The sequence below is a fragment of the Pinus tabuliformis genome, chromosome 3_2 (assembly GCF_031772625.1).
Source record: "Pinus tabuliformis cultivar Carrire ecotype Pingquan chromosome 3_2, CPIR1, whole genome shotgun sequence".
NCBI lineage: Eukaryota > Viridiplantae > Streptophyta > Pinopsida > Pinales > Pinaceae > Pinus > Pinus tabuliformis.
In genome coordinates this window covers 117,325,646-117,346,474 of record NC_142302.1, presented here as the reverse complement: position 1 = coordinate 117,346,474, position 20,829 = coordinate 117,325,646, and the positions used below count along the sequence as shown (strand labels likewise).

The following is a 20,829-nucleotide window of genomic DNA, read 5'->3' as shown; positions in this document are numbered from 1 at the left end:
AAGACAAGAATGATGTGTCTATCTCTCCCTCTCCACTAGGGAGGATATACCCATTCCTATGAAGGAATGTACCCATTTCTATAAAAGGAATGTACCCAAGCTCCCTCTTAAGTAGGGACTTGCTTCCAACAACTTTCTGCTCTAGGTGGAGATCATGGGACTATTAGCTGTTTGTGGGGCTCCTTCCTTCGATGTGACGAAGTTCATATTTAACATTATGGAGCCATCATCTTTTGGGACTTCTTTGTAGGGCACTGACCATCCATCACTTTCCTTCACAAACCATGTTAGTCATGTCATCCTTCTCTTCATCGAAAAGTGATCTACTAGTCCACATCTGACTTTCCCTTCATACAACTACCTTTTCCATATCATGTTTTCTTTAAGATCTTTCATCCTACCACGAGTACTAGTTGTAGGTGACATCCACAATTCTTTTTTGGTAGCCCTGTATTAGCCCATCCAAATATTGTTCCAAAATAGAAATGAGCGTCCAATAAAAATCACCTTTTGTGATGGCCCTTCATCATGACATCTGCTTGTTGCAACATCAACATTCTGGATACATATTGACACATCTCGAAGATATTAAATGTTAAGGGTTTCCTTCCTTTCTAGACTTCATCAGAGTCTTCATACCAATGTTGCATGAAGCGGGGACGAAGCGGGGACGTTTTTTGGAAGCGGGGATGCAGAAGCGTCATTTTCCAAAAATCTAGGAAGTGAAGCGTCCGCGGAAGCGTCTGCTATATATATATATATATATTTTTTATATTTTTTTATTTTATTTTTTTTTTTTTTTGCATTTATACTCAAAACAAACATCCCAAATACCAAATTAATTGTAGAAGACATGAAAACATGCATATTTTTGCATAAATCAAGATAGATATGGCATCCATGATTCCATTATAGTTACTAGTATGTACAACAATCATCTATATTCTAGCTATTACAAACATACATCAAATTTTTAAGCATATTATAAAACATAAAACATTTAAGCATATTATAAAACATAAAACATAGAGCATATTATGATTTATCTAGCAAGTGAGCAACTGTCAACATTTGTCATGTCCAAAATTCAAATAATAATGTTTACAAAATATGTCACATGGTCACCGCCAAGACAAAAAAGGTTCAAAATTCAAATTCACAAGCCTACAAGTCTAATGAGTAATCTATGACAAAAAGTAGTAGATTGTGAATATATCTACTAATCTCTCCTCCTTCCACCACGAAGAGAACGTGGTGGCGGGCCTCCACGTGGTGGCAATGAAGAAGATGGTGACTGTGGAAGTTGTGGCACTAAAATTGATGAAGAAGAACCCCCTGCTGTTGGTGTTGAACCATGGAACCTAGAAACCAAGGGACCAGATGAGGGTGGGGGTGGCATATCAACATGATCATCATCATCCTGGAATCGCTCAAAAAATTCATGCAAAAAAAAGAACACTAGTTAACAAAAAAATTAAAAACATGAATTAGAGAAATGCTTTATAAGGAAAAATTGGAAAATTCATACCACAATGGGCATACCTAGATAAGAGCATCCTCTAATTGCTCTAATCGCAACACTCCATCCTCGAAATTGGGCTCCTCTGGATTCTTGTCCCAAATCAACAAGGCTTTATTAGACTTTGCATCTTCATAGTAATGGGACAACAATCGCAAGTTGTAATGAACATAAACCAAGCTCTCTGCCCAGTCTAAACTCAACCTGTTCCTTTTAACACCGTGGATGAAAGAATAAGAGCTCCAACACCTCTCTGCAGAAGAAATGTTTACCACCTGTGATAGCACCCGCAATGCCAAAGCCTGTAGAAGTGGAGCACCCCCTCCATGCATGTTCCACCACTCAAGAGAAGAAAAAGTCTCTCGACCTTTAATTGCATGCATGCTCCCAAATGGACTAGTGTTAAGCATATAGTTGCTCACCTGTCTCCGTACCAATGCAGCCTCCTCCTCATCAGGGATTAAATTACTCAATGCAGCCATATATTTTCTGTGAACCTTTTGAACTTGGTGTGGTTTTCTCCTGCTTCCCCCCCAGGTGCTGGTGGTGGAAGAGATGATGGATGATAGTATTTAGGTGTCAAAACATATGCTAATCCATGCAATGGAACATTTAGCATTTCCCATCGGTTTTCCACCTCTGCACGAATATAATTGTACAAGGTGGTATCTCTAGGATCAACAATGTCTTTAATCTGCCCCAACATGCTATCCATTTGCTCATACACCTCCCCAATTACTGGTCGATCTGAATTTGCAAACTTGATCATGTAATAAATTGGTTTGGTGAATTGCAAAACATATTTAACCTATGCCCAAAAGTAACTGTCAAGAACAGTGTCCTTGACTGCATTAGCACCATCTATGTCAGTGTTAATTTCATCCCATGATTCAGCACACACCAAATTAGTTAAAGCTTGTCTCACCTTCACTAGCCGCCTAAAGGTGAGGTAATAACTAGCAAATCTTGTCTTTGCAATTTTAAGCAACTGCAACTTGGAGTAAGTGCCATAGAAGTAGTTTACCCTTGTATGCCATGTGATGAATTTAATGAGCTGCTTCCCTCTCCTGTAAACGTCAGCAATCCACCCACATTCTTTGTGCTTCACAATATCATGCATCAAAAGGTTCAATGTGTGAACCAGGCACCCAGACCAAAAGATGTGTGGATAAGTACGCTCAATAATTTTTCCTGCTACCTTACAATTTGTTGCATTATCTGTGATCACATGAACCACATTATTCGGACCAACATTTTTGATTGATTTCAATAGGAGATCTGCAATGTTTTGTGCAGATGCAATGATGGAGGACGAGTCATGACATGTAATAAATACTGCACCACTAGAAGAAACACCAAGAACATTTATCAAATGGTGGTTTGTAATATTTGTCCACCCATCTGATACAATGGATACCCCAGAATCTACCCACTCATTTGTAAAACGTAAAAAGCTCTTTGAACCTTAGCTTTTTCTCTTTTTAATAACACTGTTCTAGCTTTCTCATAGTTGGGGGCCTTGTATCCTTTTGGGGCTTCATTGATGGCCTTTACCATTTCATGCCAATAGGGAGAGCGAAGCACATTGAATGGTACACCACAAGCACAAAGAAAATGGACTATCTTTCCATCCACATCATCCCTCCCAGCAACATTAAGGAAATTCCCTATTGTTCTTCTACCTCCAGAGCTTGTAGAAGTACCATGATGAGATGAGCAGCTACCAAATTTAGAGGTTGCACTTGATTCAGAATGAGTTTTTTGTTTCTTGTTTTTTTGTTGTGCAGCCTCCTCTATTTGGATGTATTTTCTTCTTTCTTCAGTTGAAATGTTTGGGCAAATTTGTACCCCCACAGGACCCTTTTTTTCATCACTGTCCAGCACCCCACAAAGATGCCTCCTCACACGGGTATATGAACCACAATATGGTTTTCCTCCATGACAACCATGAGGGCACACAAATCTGTAAGATCCACCACCCTTTCCCCCATCAAGTTTGGTCACATAGTTCCACAAGGGTGTTAATGTAGCTTTCCCATCTTGTGTTTCAGTGTCCCCTTCAGGTTCATCCCCTTCCTCTTCAAACCCTTCCTCCTCATCATACATTGGGTCACTCATATTGGGACCACTGTCCTCTTGTGTTTCTTCCCTTCTATTCCTATTCCCCTTTGCCATCATTAAAACCAAGAGTGGAATGATACATAGAAGCCAAAAGAACACCATCTTGGAATATGGATATAGGTGATGGACAACCTGTAAGTAAAGGAGCAAGTAGAAACAATGGGAAAGAGTAGGAGAGGGAAGAGAAAAATACAAAAAAATTGTCAAAAGAATAAGGGAGTTTAGGGTTTGAACTTACCTCTTTAGCTCTTGTAGATGAAGTCCTCCAAGCTCTTGCTCCAAGCTCCTCCTCCTTCGCTCCTCCAAGCTCTCCTCTCCTCTCCTCTCCTTTCGTCTCTTCTCATCTCCTCGCTTCTCTTCTCCAACTCTCATAAACTCAAAGTGAAAAAATGAGGAATGAATGGGGGCGTTATTCTCTTCATTCCTCACCTTAACCTCACTCTAACCTCACCCTAACCCACCCCCTTTATGCTAAGTTAACATATATTAAAAAAAAAGAATGCTTTTTTGCCTTGCACACGGCCTCTGCCGGAAGCGTACGCTTCCTCCTCCGAAGCACCACGCTTTCGACGCCCGAAGCGCGCATCGGAGGCCTGGAAGCGGCACTTCCGTACCACGCTTCTAAATTTCCAGGAAGCGGCAAAAAATTCGGAAGCAGCGCTTCCGAATTTCAGAAGCGCGCTTCCGGCCAAGCTTCCTAGGCGCTTCCGCACGGGACGCGCTTCGGGGCTTGGAACCAGGGGGGGCGCTTCGTGCAACATTGCTTCATACCTTTTCCATGGAGATGTCATGGTCAATTCTTCTATTCATCAGATGTGATTTCCTTTTCTAAGTGATCATATTTGCATATTTCATGTTCTTCTTCTTTTTTCACATATTGCTCCCCAAGAACTTCCATCCATAGTTCCTTCATCTTTGTCAACACCTCATATTCCATATGAGGACACATTATGTTGATTTCGTCTAGTAAATATGTGAACCATGCCTTCATGCATCTTTTCAATGGAAGAGATCCCTTTCATTTGGTCATACTCATGAGGTAGAGTATACACCCATGCTATCTGCAACTATATAATGACATGACTTAATCTATCAAACATATGCATACATACCTCTTTTCTCCTTTTGTTCATCTAGACTTCCTTTGACATCTTCCTTTCCTTGATTGAGAGAACTTCAACCATCTTGACATGTTGCATTCCTTTGTTATCATATCATCAGTCTTCCAAACAATGAATCTCATGCAAGGTGGAATTCTCAGCGAGACACATGCTTCTTTCAAGAGGTGAACCTTCTGATGAAGATTCCAATGGAGGATCTTGATTATCCTCATCTTGCAAATGCTCCTTCCTAAAGATGTATGATGAGCTCTACACTAGATGACTTTCTTCTACCCATAAGTACTACTTATGCTTTCAATGAGGTTACCAAGAGCGACTTCCTTACTATGGTGGCTACTACAACCATGTAGACTTTTACCTCACATATCTTTCAAGCATCCTGTACCAATGTCATTAGCTCTTGTATGCTCTTATGATGCCATCCCTAAAATGATGCATCCTATCATGCTTCTAATGTTTCCTGCCATGATAGCTATACTTTACAAAAACTGAAAAGAACTAGGTGCAGCAGATTATCTCAATCATAGTAAAGATATTTTACTTCCTCCTCTGATTTCTTCTTTTTAGTTCCTTCCACTTCTTCGATGATATGGGCTTCTTCCCTTCCTCTTTTGTTGTTGTCCTTCTTGAGTTTAGGACAATTTCTCTTGTAATTCCCATATTCATGACAACCATAGCATTGGATTTTCGACATATTTTTCTTGTTTTTCTGAGGATCAAACCTTCCAAATTTTCCTTTCTTCTTAGCCATGGCGGCAAATGCTTGTGCTTGCTTGTTTTATCCTACATTGCTTTTTGCTTTCAACTTGGTTTCTTCAATTTTACACAATGACCAAAGTTCACTGAATCGGGTAGCTTCCTTCTTTCCATAGATGCTTGATGTAAATTTGCCCCATTCATCTGGTAGTGCATTGAGCACTATGGTGGTCATTTCTTTGTCGGACATTATTTCTCTCAACTCTTGTAGTTGGTCTCTTATTTCTGACACCCTCATAAGTATGAGGTTATTCCTTCTTCCTTTGATATCTTCATCTTGTAGAGTTCTTGTCTTAATGATATTACTTCTCTTGCAGTACTTATGAAGAACAATCTTACTAGCTTGTCATATATTTCTTTTCAAGTCTCTAATTTTGATACATAGTGTATGAGGGGGTCCTTGATAGATTCTATAAGAATCCTTTGAGCCCTTACTTCCCCCTTCATATACTTTGCTAGAGATTGAGCTTCTTCTTTTGGAGGCTTGGTGATTGAACCCTTAACATGATCAATGACTACGTTTTCCATGAGGATCAAATCAGTTCTCTTCTTCCATGCAAGCAAGTTTGATGACCCAACCAATTGGTTGCTTTCCTTGCAAAATGAAGTCAATTTGATAGTAGATTCATTCATAAATATAAAGGTACTTACTTGTCAAGTGGAGATGCTTCTTGATGATAATATCTTCAATTTGATGCTTTCTTGAATTTGATGATAATAAAAGATGTCTTCCTTCAAAAGTGATAGAGAGGAGATTTGATGATGACGCCTTCCTTCAAGTGTAGAATCCTTCTTTGAACAAACTAGGGTTTTGAGGTCTTCTTTAGTAACTTCCTTCAAGATGATGATGTAGTCCTTGTCCTTGAGGTGGCTTTGAGATGAGTAGTCCTTCTTGATGATTGATGCTGTTAATGATCTTCTAGTGCTTTGGCCCTTGAGTGTCCTTTAAATTGCCTTTCCTTGACTTGTCATCTTAGCTCTGATACCATGTTGATCTAGGGGCAGCAACATAGAATGATTCTCTTTTCTTTGATAACTGTTTGTGGTATATTTTTACTTCACTTAATTAGCTTCTTCTTTCACTTGTTTATTATTAGTGTTTTCTTCATCAAACAACTACCAAACCCTAAAGAACAATAAGAAAAAGGACACAAGATATAGGTTATCAGCCAAAGCCAAAACCTCTCCACTTTGAGAGGAAAACCCACAAGAATTCTTCTTATAGAATCTTCAATTGACGAATTCCAAGACCTAGACCCTTGACCAAAAACTCTTCCAAGACCAAGTCAAATTCTACCTTTTTCTTGTTAAGTCAATAAAGTCAACCTTAACTAAGAATTGTTGCAACTTCTACTTCTTTTGACTTCGGCACTGCAACAGTGGACTGCTTCAATTCTCGACCTCCTGTAATTCCTACAATTTTTGCACGTGTGAGGTAATTAGGGCAATTTTAGCCCTTCTTCTCCTTCGCTTGACAAGGCTCCTTTTCTTCTAGACTTTGGCCTTCAATTTAGACTATCTTGGCACTAAATTTCGGCTCTTAGGTATGACTATAATTCAATATATACTTTGCAGTGGATTCCCTAGCTTAAGCCCACACGTGTGAGAGTTTTTATCCAAAAATAGTCCTAAAAAGATACTTCTTCTTCCTCGCTCTATCTACTCCTTTCTTCACTTCCTTCTGTGCTCTTGGTTGAGATTCTTGTGTGTAATTGATGCCCTCAAAGGTGATCGGCTACCCTTGTTTATATACTCTTCTAGTCGCTTCAAAATAGGCCGATTTGTCAAGTAATGTTCCTGAGATTATTTACGAGCGGTATTCAAGCTCTGACCCTTGCAACTCTAGCTGCAACTTATATAGGTGAATCCATGGAGGGTCATCATTAAATCACTGTCCAGCCAGACAAAATATTTTCTAAGTATCGTACCAACGCATGACTTGATGTTTCTTAGGCCGATTTGACATGTTTGGAAGGTTGACTTGTTGCTTGCATTTTGATTTGGTCTTGGAGGATCTTTTGACTTTATTTTGACTCAAATAATTTCTTTTACAATATGTAACATGGCCCAAATGGGTCTTTCATACATGACAATTATCTAATGATTTATAGAATCAATGACAAACCCTAAGAGCTCACAATGGGAGCTTGACCTAAAAATAAATTTCTTTGAGCATGAAACCAATGTCTCAAGAACAACAATAATAAATTTATTTTTCTCATTACATAAAATCATGATTACATGTGTCATTATCAAGACCGAACCTAGTTGCATATTTCAACACTTGTGATCCTTAGATTTATGAGGAGGTTCATGACAATCTAGAATGGGAATTCACTGGCAAAAGAATTCAACTTTGATGTAAAATTAAACCCTTGAGTCTACTTGTCTTCTCCTAGGGAAGATCACAGTTGGTTGTCAATGGATCTACAAGACCAATTTCTCTTTGGATGGATGCAATGAGAATAAGGTTCATTGCCCTCAGTAGTATGCAGTGACTTTTAATGTTGTAGATGTTAGTGATGCCTTAGAAGCTTGTAAGCTTTGAGGATTGCTAGGGTTTAGTTCAAACCTTAGCCTGAATACTCAAATTTGCAACTAATATTCAAATAAGTCACATGATTATGGTTTGTTGATGTGTAATTGCTTGGTTGATCTAATACCTGTGCATAAGTATTTGCCGATGTGTAGCTCATTGCCCTGAGGAACAAAAGAAGTGCTATATTACAAATCGAGAACCTTGATCCTATGGAAGCTAAAGAAGGTTTGAAAGTTGAGGGTATTTGTCCCTTGAGATTTTCTTATTCTAAACTATTGATAAGCAAAAGACACTCTTGATGTTTTGTATTGTTGTCATATATTCTGGATGGGTCTTGATGACCGAGCAAAGTTGCACTTAATTGGATTAACCAAAGTATAATGGGTACCTTCTAGGGTTATGAGTAAGGTCAGAATATGACATATATATATATATATATATATATATATATATATATATATATATATATAATTGATGCCTTGCATAGCTACTAGTTTTAATGTACGAGGACAAACTGTTGCAGATGATAGTGTTGCTACTAGGTTTGATGAATGTACTAACATATTGATGGTTCTAGCTAACAAAGGATAGAATGTTATTGTTGCTAAAACTTTTTCAAGACATGTATGCAAATAGAGCTTATGAAAAACCCTAGAATTATTTCCGTTGATAGAAGAAACCCTACCTCCTTGATGATGATTGGACTCCTTGATGTGTTGAACAAGATTGATTGAACCCAAAAAGGCTAAGGTCAATAGGCAGTTGACACATTCTTAAGAGATAAGTACTTTCTTGATTGTTTCCATTATTGTTTCATTATGAGTCTCATGTCTTTGTATATCTTGCTTGGTTGTATTTGTTCTTCCATGGCCTCCTAGTCAGGATTGTAGGCACATAATAAACACTGCCAAGGATGTGGCAGTAGATAAAGAAGGATGGAAGAATAAAGACAAGAATTGTGATTAGATGAGATTTTGAACTCTCAAGGAGCAAACAAGATCATCTTTATTAAAACATGTCCTGATGTATAACAAAGAGAAATATTCCAAGAAGATGGCTAGAAGTTTTGAAGAATAACGCTGATCCAAATTTGTTGAAGACGAGCATGCTATGCACTAATGATATGTTTCCAAAAGTTGAGGACATCTATGCCCAGTGTAAGCGGGAGCTGAATCATGAAAGTGTGACATCCTTGTTGAAGATTTGGCATGATTCGAAGAAGTTAGAAGACTCTGTTGACTTGATGAATCCTTCTAATTGGCTCGTCAAAATTATTTGATGCATGAATTTGCTAAATCTAAATATGGAATAACACTTCCAAGTGTTGTGGCTGTTGGGATGACATGGATGTTTTTATTGCATAGCTGATTTGTGAAGCAGTTGAAGTTGTTTGCTGGCTTGTGTGATCAGGTACTAGAATCAATCTTGGACTAAGGTACATGGTGGTGATATGAGATAACATGGTTATACAAATGAAGATTGATTGTTACCAACAAGAAGAGCACATCAGGATGTTGCTTTAGCATGGGATTTGCCATGATTTCCTAGATGAGAAGGAAGCAGAGATCTATCTCTCTTAGTAAAACAGAGGAAGAGTATATTGCAACTAGTATGGCTAGCTGTGTGACAATGTGGTTGCGAAAGCACCTTACAGAGTTGTTTGATCATGTGTCAGGTACAACCGTGATATAGTGTGCCAATCAAAGCGGGATTAGACTTTCAAAGAATCCAGTGTTCCATGACAAGTCGAAGCACATAGAGATTTGGTACCACTACATCAAAGATATGGTACAAAGAAAGCAGTGAAGCTCCAACAAATCTCCACAACTGAGCAGGTTTCCCAACAATCTTTGTCCTTCTCCAGCTTCTTCCCTCTCTTTTTATGCTTCTTCGTCTTGTAGATTGAACTTCTTGAGTGACTGAGTGAAATAGGTTGAATGCCTCTCCTTATATAGCCTTTCTTCTGGGTCAAGTTTCCCTCATGTAGGCCGACTTCTTGGGGACAGGGCCAACTTGGTGTGGAGGTGACATATTATCTTTTTGACTCAAAAATAATTCTTTTTACATGATACAAAAGCCCAAGAAGGGTCTAATAAAAATGACAATGACTCTAATGACTCAAGAAAAAACCTAGAAGTCTGCAATGGGGACTCTGACCTAGAAAACATTGATCCAAACATGAAACCCATGCTTCAATAAGTCATTTTCTTTAATAATAAAAATTTCTTTTGACAGTAAAATTATGAAGACTGAAGCCAGTAACATTCTTCAACATCAAGTGCCAAATTTTCAATTAAGGCCTCAACCAGCCATTGATGCCCTAGTTGCAGTCATAAGAGTGCTGATCCATTGGTTTTTAGTTGAAAATTTTGTGTTGCGGGTCATTGGCCCAAGTTCCAAATCACTTGGAGGATATCTAGTCACCAAACTAGGCCATTAGGCTCAGAGGTTTTCTCTCTTCCTCCATATTTTCCTTGCTGTTCTGTTATGCAAATCTGATCATTTTATTACAGCAGTTTATCCGGTACTAAAACACTCTAAATCTAAGCTTAAATCCACTAATTAATCACACAAAACATTGAAAAATACTCTCAAGTCACTAAAGAATAAATCTTGGATCATATTGATTGCATGCAAGTGGATTTTGCGAGTTGTTTAATGAGTTTTCAGATCTGATCTATATGCTACAGACATCTATATTTGAGCTACAACAATAATTAAGTTCATAACAGTGACATAGCAACTCATTAATAATCATATTTTGCATTTATATTATCACTTGTGTTTATTAGGCTTATATTTTTGGGTCATTTTTCTACTACTGCAATCTCTTGTTTATTGGTTGCTCTATAGTTTTGCTTTACACCATTGGCATCTATTTTCACTCTTACATAAGTGCTCTAATTGATTATTGATTAACAACTGCCTTGGCTAATTGCTTTAAGTAACATTGTGCTCTCATTACTATTTAGATACATTGCTCATTGGTGAATTGAATATCTCTTGTGGATTTCATAATCACGTTTTATCAGAAGTGTGATAAGAGGATTTGATTGTGTATCTAATTGGCATATTGGTTATTCATTGACTATAATCCTGAAGTTTCTAATTGTATCAAGGAAGCATTGATCTTGTCTTTGAAGCAATTGTCTATTGATATTTCTTGTCACATTTTCTGGCACCATTGAATATTGAGCACTTTCTCTTGTGGTTGAGGTTGCTTGTTGTTTAAGTATTTCATAATTGAAAGATCATTGTAATTAAATACTTAAGTGATTAAGTAATCTCACCTTAAGAGCACTCACCCACCTCTTGCACTTACATACTAGGATTAGTCCCTTGCATAATTAATCTACTTCCAGACATAAGTTTGGTCGACAAAGAATAGGACCACCTTTCTCATCTAGCTTGAGGAGCCTAGCACCTCTTTGGTGGTTAACACGGTGACCTTGCAATTGTCAAAGCCATAGCCTACGCAACACCGGAGGCATCGGGTCGTTAGAACCTAAGGGAAGGTATCGTTAACCAAGCCTTAGCCTATTACCCCTTGACTTCTCTCTCACAACCTACTCTAGAGACTAGCTTCAAAATAGTTAAGAGAAGGGATACACTTAGAATAGGCATGTAAACTAAAATAAACCAAGATTTTGTATCTCACCTAGTTTGTAGGGCTTGCATCTCATTTAGGATAGTGAAGCATCTTCAAGCAGCGACTATTCATCTGGTCATTTGGTATATAATTGATATAAAGCAGGTGATTGACTCCATAAGGCACTAGTCTCACATAATAATCTAATCTAACCTTTAAAAACTTGCTAAATCAATCAATTGACTAGGCTATTCAGTTGTGTCTCCCAGACTCATTGGTTGCCAACAAGTCTTGCACTCTCATATTTCATAGGGAACACCCTCCATAGTCTACTGTTGGGAGACAACTATAACGGACAGGGCAGGGATCAAAGTGACAACCCCCGCCTTGAGCCATTGTCGAACCATGCCTGTACAATTTGAGAGACAACACAGCCCAACTAAATTAAAGTTGTGGACAACAAAATGTCTATAGACAATTGAAGTTATATCATTTTGTTTCTATTGAGGAAATTTTATCAATCAAAAGAATATATACAAGTATTTGACAAAAGCATAAGCACACAATTTATGGTTAATCATGAGTGTCCTAAAATTGAGATGAAGCAAATTACAAAGATATCTTGTCATCATCCCAATCATAAAAGTCATTCGCAATTGACCAATCAACTTATCAACGCCAACATTACTCCAAACAAACCCACACTATTTTACACTTTGAAGAATCAGAATTTTAATACAACTTTGAGTCAAAATCAAAGACATACTTGGACTCAAAGCCAAGAACCATTCAAGAATCCTATTGATCTGCAATCCCCCAAAAAGTCTACCTATAATGGATTGATCCTTCTAAAATGTCACAATGTTATTTAAAACTTTGATGGTCTTTTCATCTTGTTTCTTCAACTACTTCAAGGATGAAGCAACTCAAAGGGGTGACATACAATGAACATAGATTACATTGATATAATTGTGTTGATTTTTATTAATGTAGGGTTGTGTGACTGTCTTTTGGCTCGATGATGTCTCTTAGACACTATTTATATGGCAATCTTCTTGATCACACAATCCCTACTATATCATTTCAATTATTAAATATAAATTCATGAACCATTTGGTTGATTACAACTAATCATGTCCTAGTTTGATGTGTATTATCAATGGAGTATCCTTATTGTAGCTCATGAACCACTGCTGTTGTTTCAGTTTGAAGTGTACTACATAAAGTGTATCCTTATAATGGCTCATCTATGCCTAGTAACACTATTAACTATGATGCGTAAGTGGTTTTCTTGCTTCTTGTCATTTCAAGATACAAAACTTAAAACGAATAAAAGATTGTACTGAGTCTAATTTTAAAGGACTTTCAAAATGCTATTAGATATTGGTAAAGAAGCTTCAAGAGTCTCTCTCTCTCTCTCTCTCTCTTCTGTGTGTGTGTGTGTGTTTCTTTACTAGTTGTGGTAGGGATTTGAAAAATACAAGCAACAAAAAATGCTTTACAATTTCTCCAAATTAGATAAAAATGCAAAAAAATACCTGTGGATCTAGCATAGTCCTTATTGCCTCAATGAGTGTTTCAATCGTGAGTTGACCAATTGGTATAGGTCGTGGACCAACACCTTTATTATGAACCCTATCGCCCCAAAAAAATTGGTCACCAAAAAAGGGTACAATAGTTGTTGGGCACTACAACAAAAAAACCTCAGTCAATCATTACAAGCAAAGGCAAAAAAATCAAGCATGAAATATCAGGTGACAAGAGATCAACCACACAATAGCAACAAGTCATATTTATTTTTGAAACCACCTCGAATTGACTTTAATTTCTTACCAAGGACACCACTACAGAGATATATTAGCAATGAAAGAAATGTAAGAACTGCAGTAGCCATCATAAAAAAGAAAGATTGAAAATTCCAAAAGGAATGACCTTATTCATCATGGAGGAATACCTTATCAATGCCTATTCTCCACACACTAGGAAACACAATAGATTATCATTAATACTGAATGAAGACAGTCAGTATGGAGAAAGAAACACCTACCCATGCCTAACCTCCACACATTAAGAAGCACAATATACTATCATTAATAGTGGTATCAGTACTACAAAGTTATGTTACCAATGAAACATCCCTGCCACTAAGAATATCTAGTCAATATTATTGTAAAAAAATAGCAAACATCATAACAGTGAAAGATGTGAAATTCCAATAGTAATGATATTATCCACAATGGAGAAAGAAATAAGCAATCAATGCCTAATCTCCACAGATTAGGAAGATACCAACTTATCATTAATATTCAAACTCGTGTTCACAAACCATAACTAGTTTGTATTTCGATAAGGAACATTTTCCTTGACAACATAAACTACCTTGTTTATCCATCCATTTGCAATAATGAAGTTTCTTTTACTCTTGACTAATGACAAAATGAAAGCCTCATTCAAAAACAAGAACAAATAAATCAAGAATACCATGAATTCAATTTCTACAGCATATGAGACATGACACCTCTGATGAACTTGGCAAAGATAAATGAACTGTATAAAACCCACTTATGGATAAAAATTTAATGAATTGCTTCTGAATTTCCCTACATGTCAATAAAAAGTTAAAGCCATAGATATGTCTTAATACATGTTACAACAATAAGATGATGCTCATAGAAAATGTTAAATAGATGGATAGAGCAAAAGCTTAACAAATGAAAATGGAGGGAACTAGTGAAAGGCATCATATTAACGAATATTTAGAGGTAGCAAGTTTTAAATCAAGGCAATTACATAAGAGATTGCTAAAAGAGGAACTTGAGCTATTATCAAGAATTCCAAAAGATATCACATTGAAAAAAAATCCAACAAAATTATAGAAAAACATCCAACAAGTTCTTAAACAATTTTGCAGATCTCTGATGGTTCTTAACATAGATCTGCACGGAAATATAGGAAATATGGTGTATGAATTTTGTCAGATGATATACAAGAAGAAATGCTACTATCTAACAATAAAACAAGACAATGCCATTCATGATGCAAGATAATATACAAGAAAAAAATGGAGTTTTGTAGCTAATGATGAAAGGGCATAAGCCAAAACCAAGTTGTATATGAATCAAGAAAATTATCACCCTAATTATTTAGAGTTAGGAATCAGAGTTATTTAACAGGTGAAAGAAAGCAATCTATTGTCTACAAGGATGTGATCTAAACACTCATTGGTATTATCACCCTCTCAGACTGTTCCAGAGGTGAAAGAGACAAGTCATTGTATGAAAATCAATAAAAATATAGCCCTGATTTTTGTCAGAATTATTAATCAGTATATATAGCCATGGCTCATGTATCATTATTACTTGTAATTATGGCTAAGGGTATACCCTTTATTCTTTATTGTATTACGAGGTATGGGTAAGGCCAACCTAGTCAAATTTGATATGTGGGTTCAATAACCCTCTTGGGATGTGTTCCCTTGTTTTGTGCGCCCATAAGCTCCTCCTAATGGGGGACCTCCTTTTACTTGTGTAAAAATACACAACTCAAGCTCTCATTTCTATCATCTCAACTTTTAATTTTCTTGATCTCTCTTAAAAAGTTTTTTACACCTAAGGGAACCTATATCTTTGGTGTTCTCTTGTGTTTGACATTTCTTTCATGTGTACTTGTGCATTTCTTGTGTAGGACACTTGTTCTTGGGTACATTTCTCTCTCTTCTTCTCTAGCACACTATGGTTATCTCCCATTAGCACACTTGTGATTGAGCTATTGAAAAACTTGGGGTTGTCTTGGTTCGATTCGATTCCTTGCTCTCATTTGTGGATCTCAACATGGTATCAAAGCAAATGTGAACCTTACTCTCTCAATTCTTTTGGCTGAACCAAGAACTATTTGCTAGTGGCATCTTTGTAACAAACATAACCAAGGTTTTCTTAGATCATCTCCTATGGGATTTCTCTAGGTGTTCTAGAGATATCCTAATCTAGGGTTCCACCTTCTTCTAGGGCATTCTTTATCACCTTTCTTCTTTCTTTAAGGCCAATGCATTCATTCCCAAGATTTCCTAGAGTTTTGTACCATTTGGATTTATAAAGGAAAATTTTTTAAGTCTTCATTCCATAAGGAGCATTCATCCTACTAGTAACTACTATTGAGCCTATGGATTCAAAATGGTTGTTTCCCGCCCAATGGCACCTATTATCACACAAACTTGTACCCCTTAGTGCAAATCCTTCATGATGTACGAAGCTCAAGCATAACTCGAAAGAGTTATTGTTAACCAATGTTCCACCAAGTTTCCGGGACGGGGAAACATGAGAGCGGGGATACGCACAAGGGGGACGTATATAAGCAACCCCAAAATTTAGGGAAATTTCAGGGAAATGGTGGGACGTCAAAGTCATAAAAATTATAAAATTATTAAAAATTTAATATATAAAAATAAAAAATAAAATCCCAACAATAAGTCAATGTAACGACCAAAAGTTGTATACACAGTGGAAATCTTTAAAATACTTCAAAGATGTAAATGTCCATTGTAAGACATGTAATTGTATATTGAATTGATGTAAGATATGAGATTATTACAAATGATAATGAGGGCTTGCATATATAACCTAGGCAGGTGCCCTTTCATGAATGGTCTGTGTCTAAGACATGCCTCTTCCTTACTAACTAACTAACCATTAGTTAATTAATTATTATTTATTATTATTATATTTATATTTATATTTATTATTTTTATATGAATTATATTCATAACATTGCCTCTCTCTTCAAGAAGCTTTGTCCTCAAAGCTTACTAAGAATATCTTCTCGTCTCTGAACTTTCATCTTCATTGATACAAGCTGATACGATGCTCTAAGTGATAGACAAAATTGACGCAATGAGAACGGAACAAACCATTCTAGATTAATATTTTGTGGAATCTTCTGATTAATGGAAATTTGTGATGTATAGTTATCGTAGGACTAAATTCTACAAACTTCAGTATTCTTGGGAACATAAATTTGTCATTCATAATTTGAGTGACAATGGCACATAGATTGATTGGAAAGTCTACTCTTGTGATTCAGATGTCGATAAATAGTTCTTCTGGGTGGACATTCCCTTATCATGTTAGTGGTTGTTTCTTGATTTCCTTCAAGCACTGTTGTTATTGAGTTGGCTACCGAAACATCATTTGGAATGTCCATCGTTTGAACTGCAACTCTTGCATGTGTCTTCACTTTAGTAGGATTATCCTATGCTTGAGTTATGATTTTGACTGGATCAGTATTTATTTCTTTATCTTCAACTTGGACTGCAACGACTAGAGACTTCGATACTACTTCTTGAAGTTGTTCTCACTTGTCATTTAGTGATTTCTTGTCACTTTTAAAATTCTTTATTTGTGTAAGTAAGACTTGGTTATGATTCCTTAGACGTGAAAGTTTGCCACTTTCTAAATCATTGACTTTGTCCTTAGTGTCTTTCTCTTTATTTTTTAAAGTTTTATTTGCTCTAAGAATTTTTTATTAAGGGTTTTTAGGCACAAACTTTCTTTTTCTTTTTATGATAGATTGTCCTTTAGTTCTGTTAGCGCTTGAAATTTCACCTCAGGCTGAGAAAGGTAAACTCCAAGGCAACATCAAACCACTTAGCCTCGTAGCTAGCCCTACGGAGCAGGAGAGGGCTCTCTCCGGTCTATCTCAGTAAAGATCTTCAATGGGCGAGATGACCAATAGGGAAACACTGATTTTAGGCTAGTAAACTGATCAAAGGGTTGATTTGGGATTTTTAGGGTTTTTGGTGGCAAATTGAGGAGGTGGCAATTTTGGGTGCGGGGATTGGACACAGTTTCTGCAGGGGGTTCTTTGGGGCGAGGTAGGAGACAATATTGATGCCTTTGATTGAGGTGGATGATTAAGAATGACAGATGAGGAGTTAAGGAGAGCAAACAATAACTTTGAATTCTCCTTAAACAGTAGAAAACATTGAAATTAAACAAACTTAAAAGCAGAGCATGACAGTCATGAGTTCTACTTTAACACTTCATTTGCTTAATGTGCAGAAGGAAAAGAAAGGAAATGGTTCACATAACACACTTACAAGTACATAGAGAAACACACCATCAATACATGTAACCACAAGAATCCCAAAAAAGACTGCAAAACCCTGGTCTTCCTTAGCCAAAAATTGCAGAAATACAGTGAATAATACAATGATAGCTTCTCCCTCAAGAGTCCAACCATGAAAATGAGCAAGAGAGTACATAATATAGATCATCTAACATCTTTCCCTGCCTCTAGGGGTCAAGCTCACTATCCTAGGAGCTGTTTCAACCAATTCTAAACTAAGCACTGAAAACTAGGCAATCAAAACAACTTGCCTCTATAAGCTAAGAAACCAATTCATTCATTAAATACAAGCTATTTCATGAATGAATCTTCTAGAGTAGGTAAATAAGTGTCACATCAACATGAAAATACATAAATTACATCAAAGAGGGTGAAAAACCCCATCAAAAGTCAAAACTAGTAATAGCTGGGCGAATCCATGAGCTGTAAGTGAAAAATTATGAAATTTGCCTGATAGGTCGCGCGCCAAATCCTAACGGGTCGCGCGCCTTTGAGAGCACTTTTGGGGCACTTCCAGGTGTCCAAATGGGGCAAGAGTAGGCTTGTTGGAAAGGTCTGAGAGTCTACTTTCCAACCCAACTGGAATTTCTGAATTTGGTTGTCATTTGCCCCTCCAAAATTGCAATCTCCCAAGACTGCTTTCTGTGTGTCAAAAATGTGGCAGAAAGTCATTTTTTGTTTGTTTTTGACTTTTAGGAGGCCCAAAACTTCATAAAATCTCTTGGCAATGGATGAGCATGTGTAACTTTTCATGAAAAATCTGGAAATGCCGAGTTTTTGCAAAATAGAGTTGCCAAGTGAAAGGGTCGCGCGGGGGGTGAGACCCGTCAAGCGGAAAAACCTGTTTTTTGCTTTAAAAACCAAAAATCACCCAAAATGCTCACAATTTCTTGGAATTTGTGCTAGGGCTGAACTATTTAGTGCCTTGCTCCTTCAAGGAAGCCTCGGCCAAGATGTGGAGGGGATCGGGCCTTCTTCTCCATTTTTGTGCTTTGACCAACCGCCTTTGGAGCACCTTCATCTTTGCCTTGTACACGTGCATCCGTGCCCAATAATGATTCTTCATGTTTCTAAGCAATTCCTTATCTTGGTTGGCCTTGGCCAACAGCCTCTCCAAATGAGCATTGAGCTGGATAAGCATAGACTCTCGCTCAACGGGCAATAGATCACCGGGTCTTCTCCGATTCAAGTTGCGGTCACTACGAATCCTCCACAACTCATCAAGAGTTTACTCATCCTCCAACTGCTTGTTGTGTTGTTCTAGATATGAGATTGTCCATTGTGCCCCTTCTAATCTCTTCTGCAATGCATCATTTTTAGCTCTAAGGTGCTGAATGATCTCCTTCGACTCTAGGCTAGGAGAACTGACATCAAGATCAATAAGCTCTATATCTGGAACACCTGATGGCCCCTCATCAATCTTGGGCTGCTTGCCCCTCTGTGCTGCCTGTGCTGCTGAAGAAAGCGAGGCCCCTTCCACCTGCTGTGGAGATAACACTCGCTGAGCTGATGAAGAAGGCGAGACCCCTTCCACCTGATGTGGAGAAAATACTCGTCGAGCTGCTGCAAATAAGGCCCTTTGGCCTCTCTGATAAGTGACAAGCGGAGGAGAGCTGACATGGCTAGTCCCGGGGATATCATGCTGTTGTGATGGTCCTCCCTCCTCATGAACAATCTCCAGATGTGGTGGTGGTGCTGTAAAGAACTCACGAGAGATGAACTCCTCCCATGTGATGCCCTGCTGAGCCAACTGATATCTGACCACAAGCTGAATCAAACCGTAATGATAGAGGCTCCTATACTGCTGAGCTGGGCTCTTCCTCTGCATCAAAGGCACCGTCCTCTCAATGTTCTGGCACATGAAAACAGGGATGTTCATCATCCGTACCCGTGTGAAATGCATCAATAGGCGAATATGGTACGAATATATCTGTGAAAATCTGCCCTCACAGGTGAAAAAGAGCATGATAAGCCTCATCATGGGAGCAAACTCACTCCTCAAAAATCTGAAGGGAAATACACCCGTCAAATGTCTCATGAATGCAGGTCTAATGAAAGGCTCAAACTGAACACTGTCCAACATCCTGCGCTTGTTCCACACCTCCCCGACATTCGGTATCCCTGTGGCTTGAGCAATCATCTCGGGTGTCAATGTAAAATCCACCCCAGCAAGGTTCACATGTCCATCATGCAAATGTAAAACAAATAGGCGAGCCAACTCTCTGTGATGCTGAATCCGAGAGATCCTCTCGCAAAACTCATAACAAGACATATACCGGAAACATGAGACTGCCATAGGACAAGCCTGTAAATCTGTCAAAGAAGTGGGCTCCTCTCTCCTATGATGACCACCCTTTCCACCCTTATGAGGCCTCCTCTGTTCCTCAAACTCTGAAGCTGATGCATGGTCATCACTTTGCTCATAACTGGTTTCGGTTTCTGACATTGTTTAAGGAGCAAAGTGGCTGAAATGTACTGCTGTTTCTGCTTGGTAAAATGCTGATTAAAATGCTGTTTCAAGGGGACAAGGAGCACGAGGGGAATGTTAGGGGAGGGACACTTTAAAGGGAAAATGGGAATAAATATATAAAACAGGGATTTTGGGAAAATATCATTGCAAAATCATTGCATATACACCATTATACAAACTTATTAACATGGATATTATTAGAGGTAGGGTTTAGGGTTTGATTTTTACTTGTTAGGAAAGAGGGGTAGGGTTTAGGGCTTTTCACTAATTTTGCAAGGGAAATTTACATGGAATGTCAATGAAAAAGAGATGGAAATGGGGAAAAAATGATTACAAGGGAATACCTTAAAAGTTAAAACAGCATAAAACCCTAGCCACTTTTACAATTTCAAACAACAACAACATGGAGCTTTTCTCTTGCACATGGAGATCTTTGAAAATGTACTCATGATTTCTTTTAACCATAACAAGCAACAAATTTTTAAGCTTGAGGGCCTACCTCACACAATCCGGTGATTTTGTGGCTCCTTGGTGAAATTTGCAGGCGGTTTTATAAGGAGGGTGCTGATGGGTTGCGCGCCTCACCCAACGGGT

General features: G+C 37.8%; 1 protein-coding gene across 4 annotated transcripts in view; it reads right to left on the bottom strand.

Annotated features, from left to right (window-relative positions):
* LOC149180092 (sterol 3-beta-glucosyltransferase UGT80B1-like) overlaps nt 1–20,829 on the bottom strand; it is a 392,913-nt gene that overhangs the window by 15,888 nt on the left and 356,196 nt on the right. For 3 of the 4 annotated variants that reach the window (XM_089415891.1, XM_089415892.1, XM_089415890.1), the window contains one exon: nt 13,184–13,333. The exons of the other annotated variant lie outside the window; for it this stretch is intronic. In XM_089415891.1, the coding sequence (XP_089272017.1) occupies nt 13,184–13,333 (150 nt within the window). The remainder of the gene's footprint in view (nt 1–13,183; nt 13,334–20,829) is intronic. 4 annotated transcript variants of the gene reach the window in all.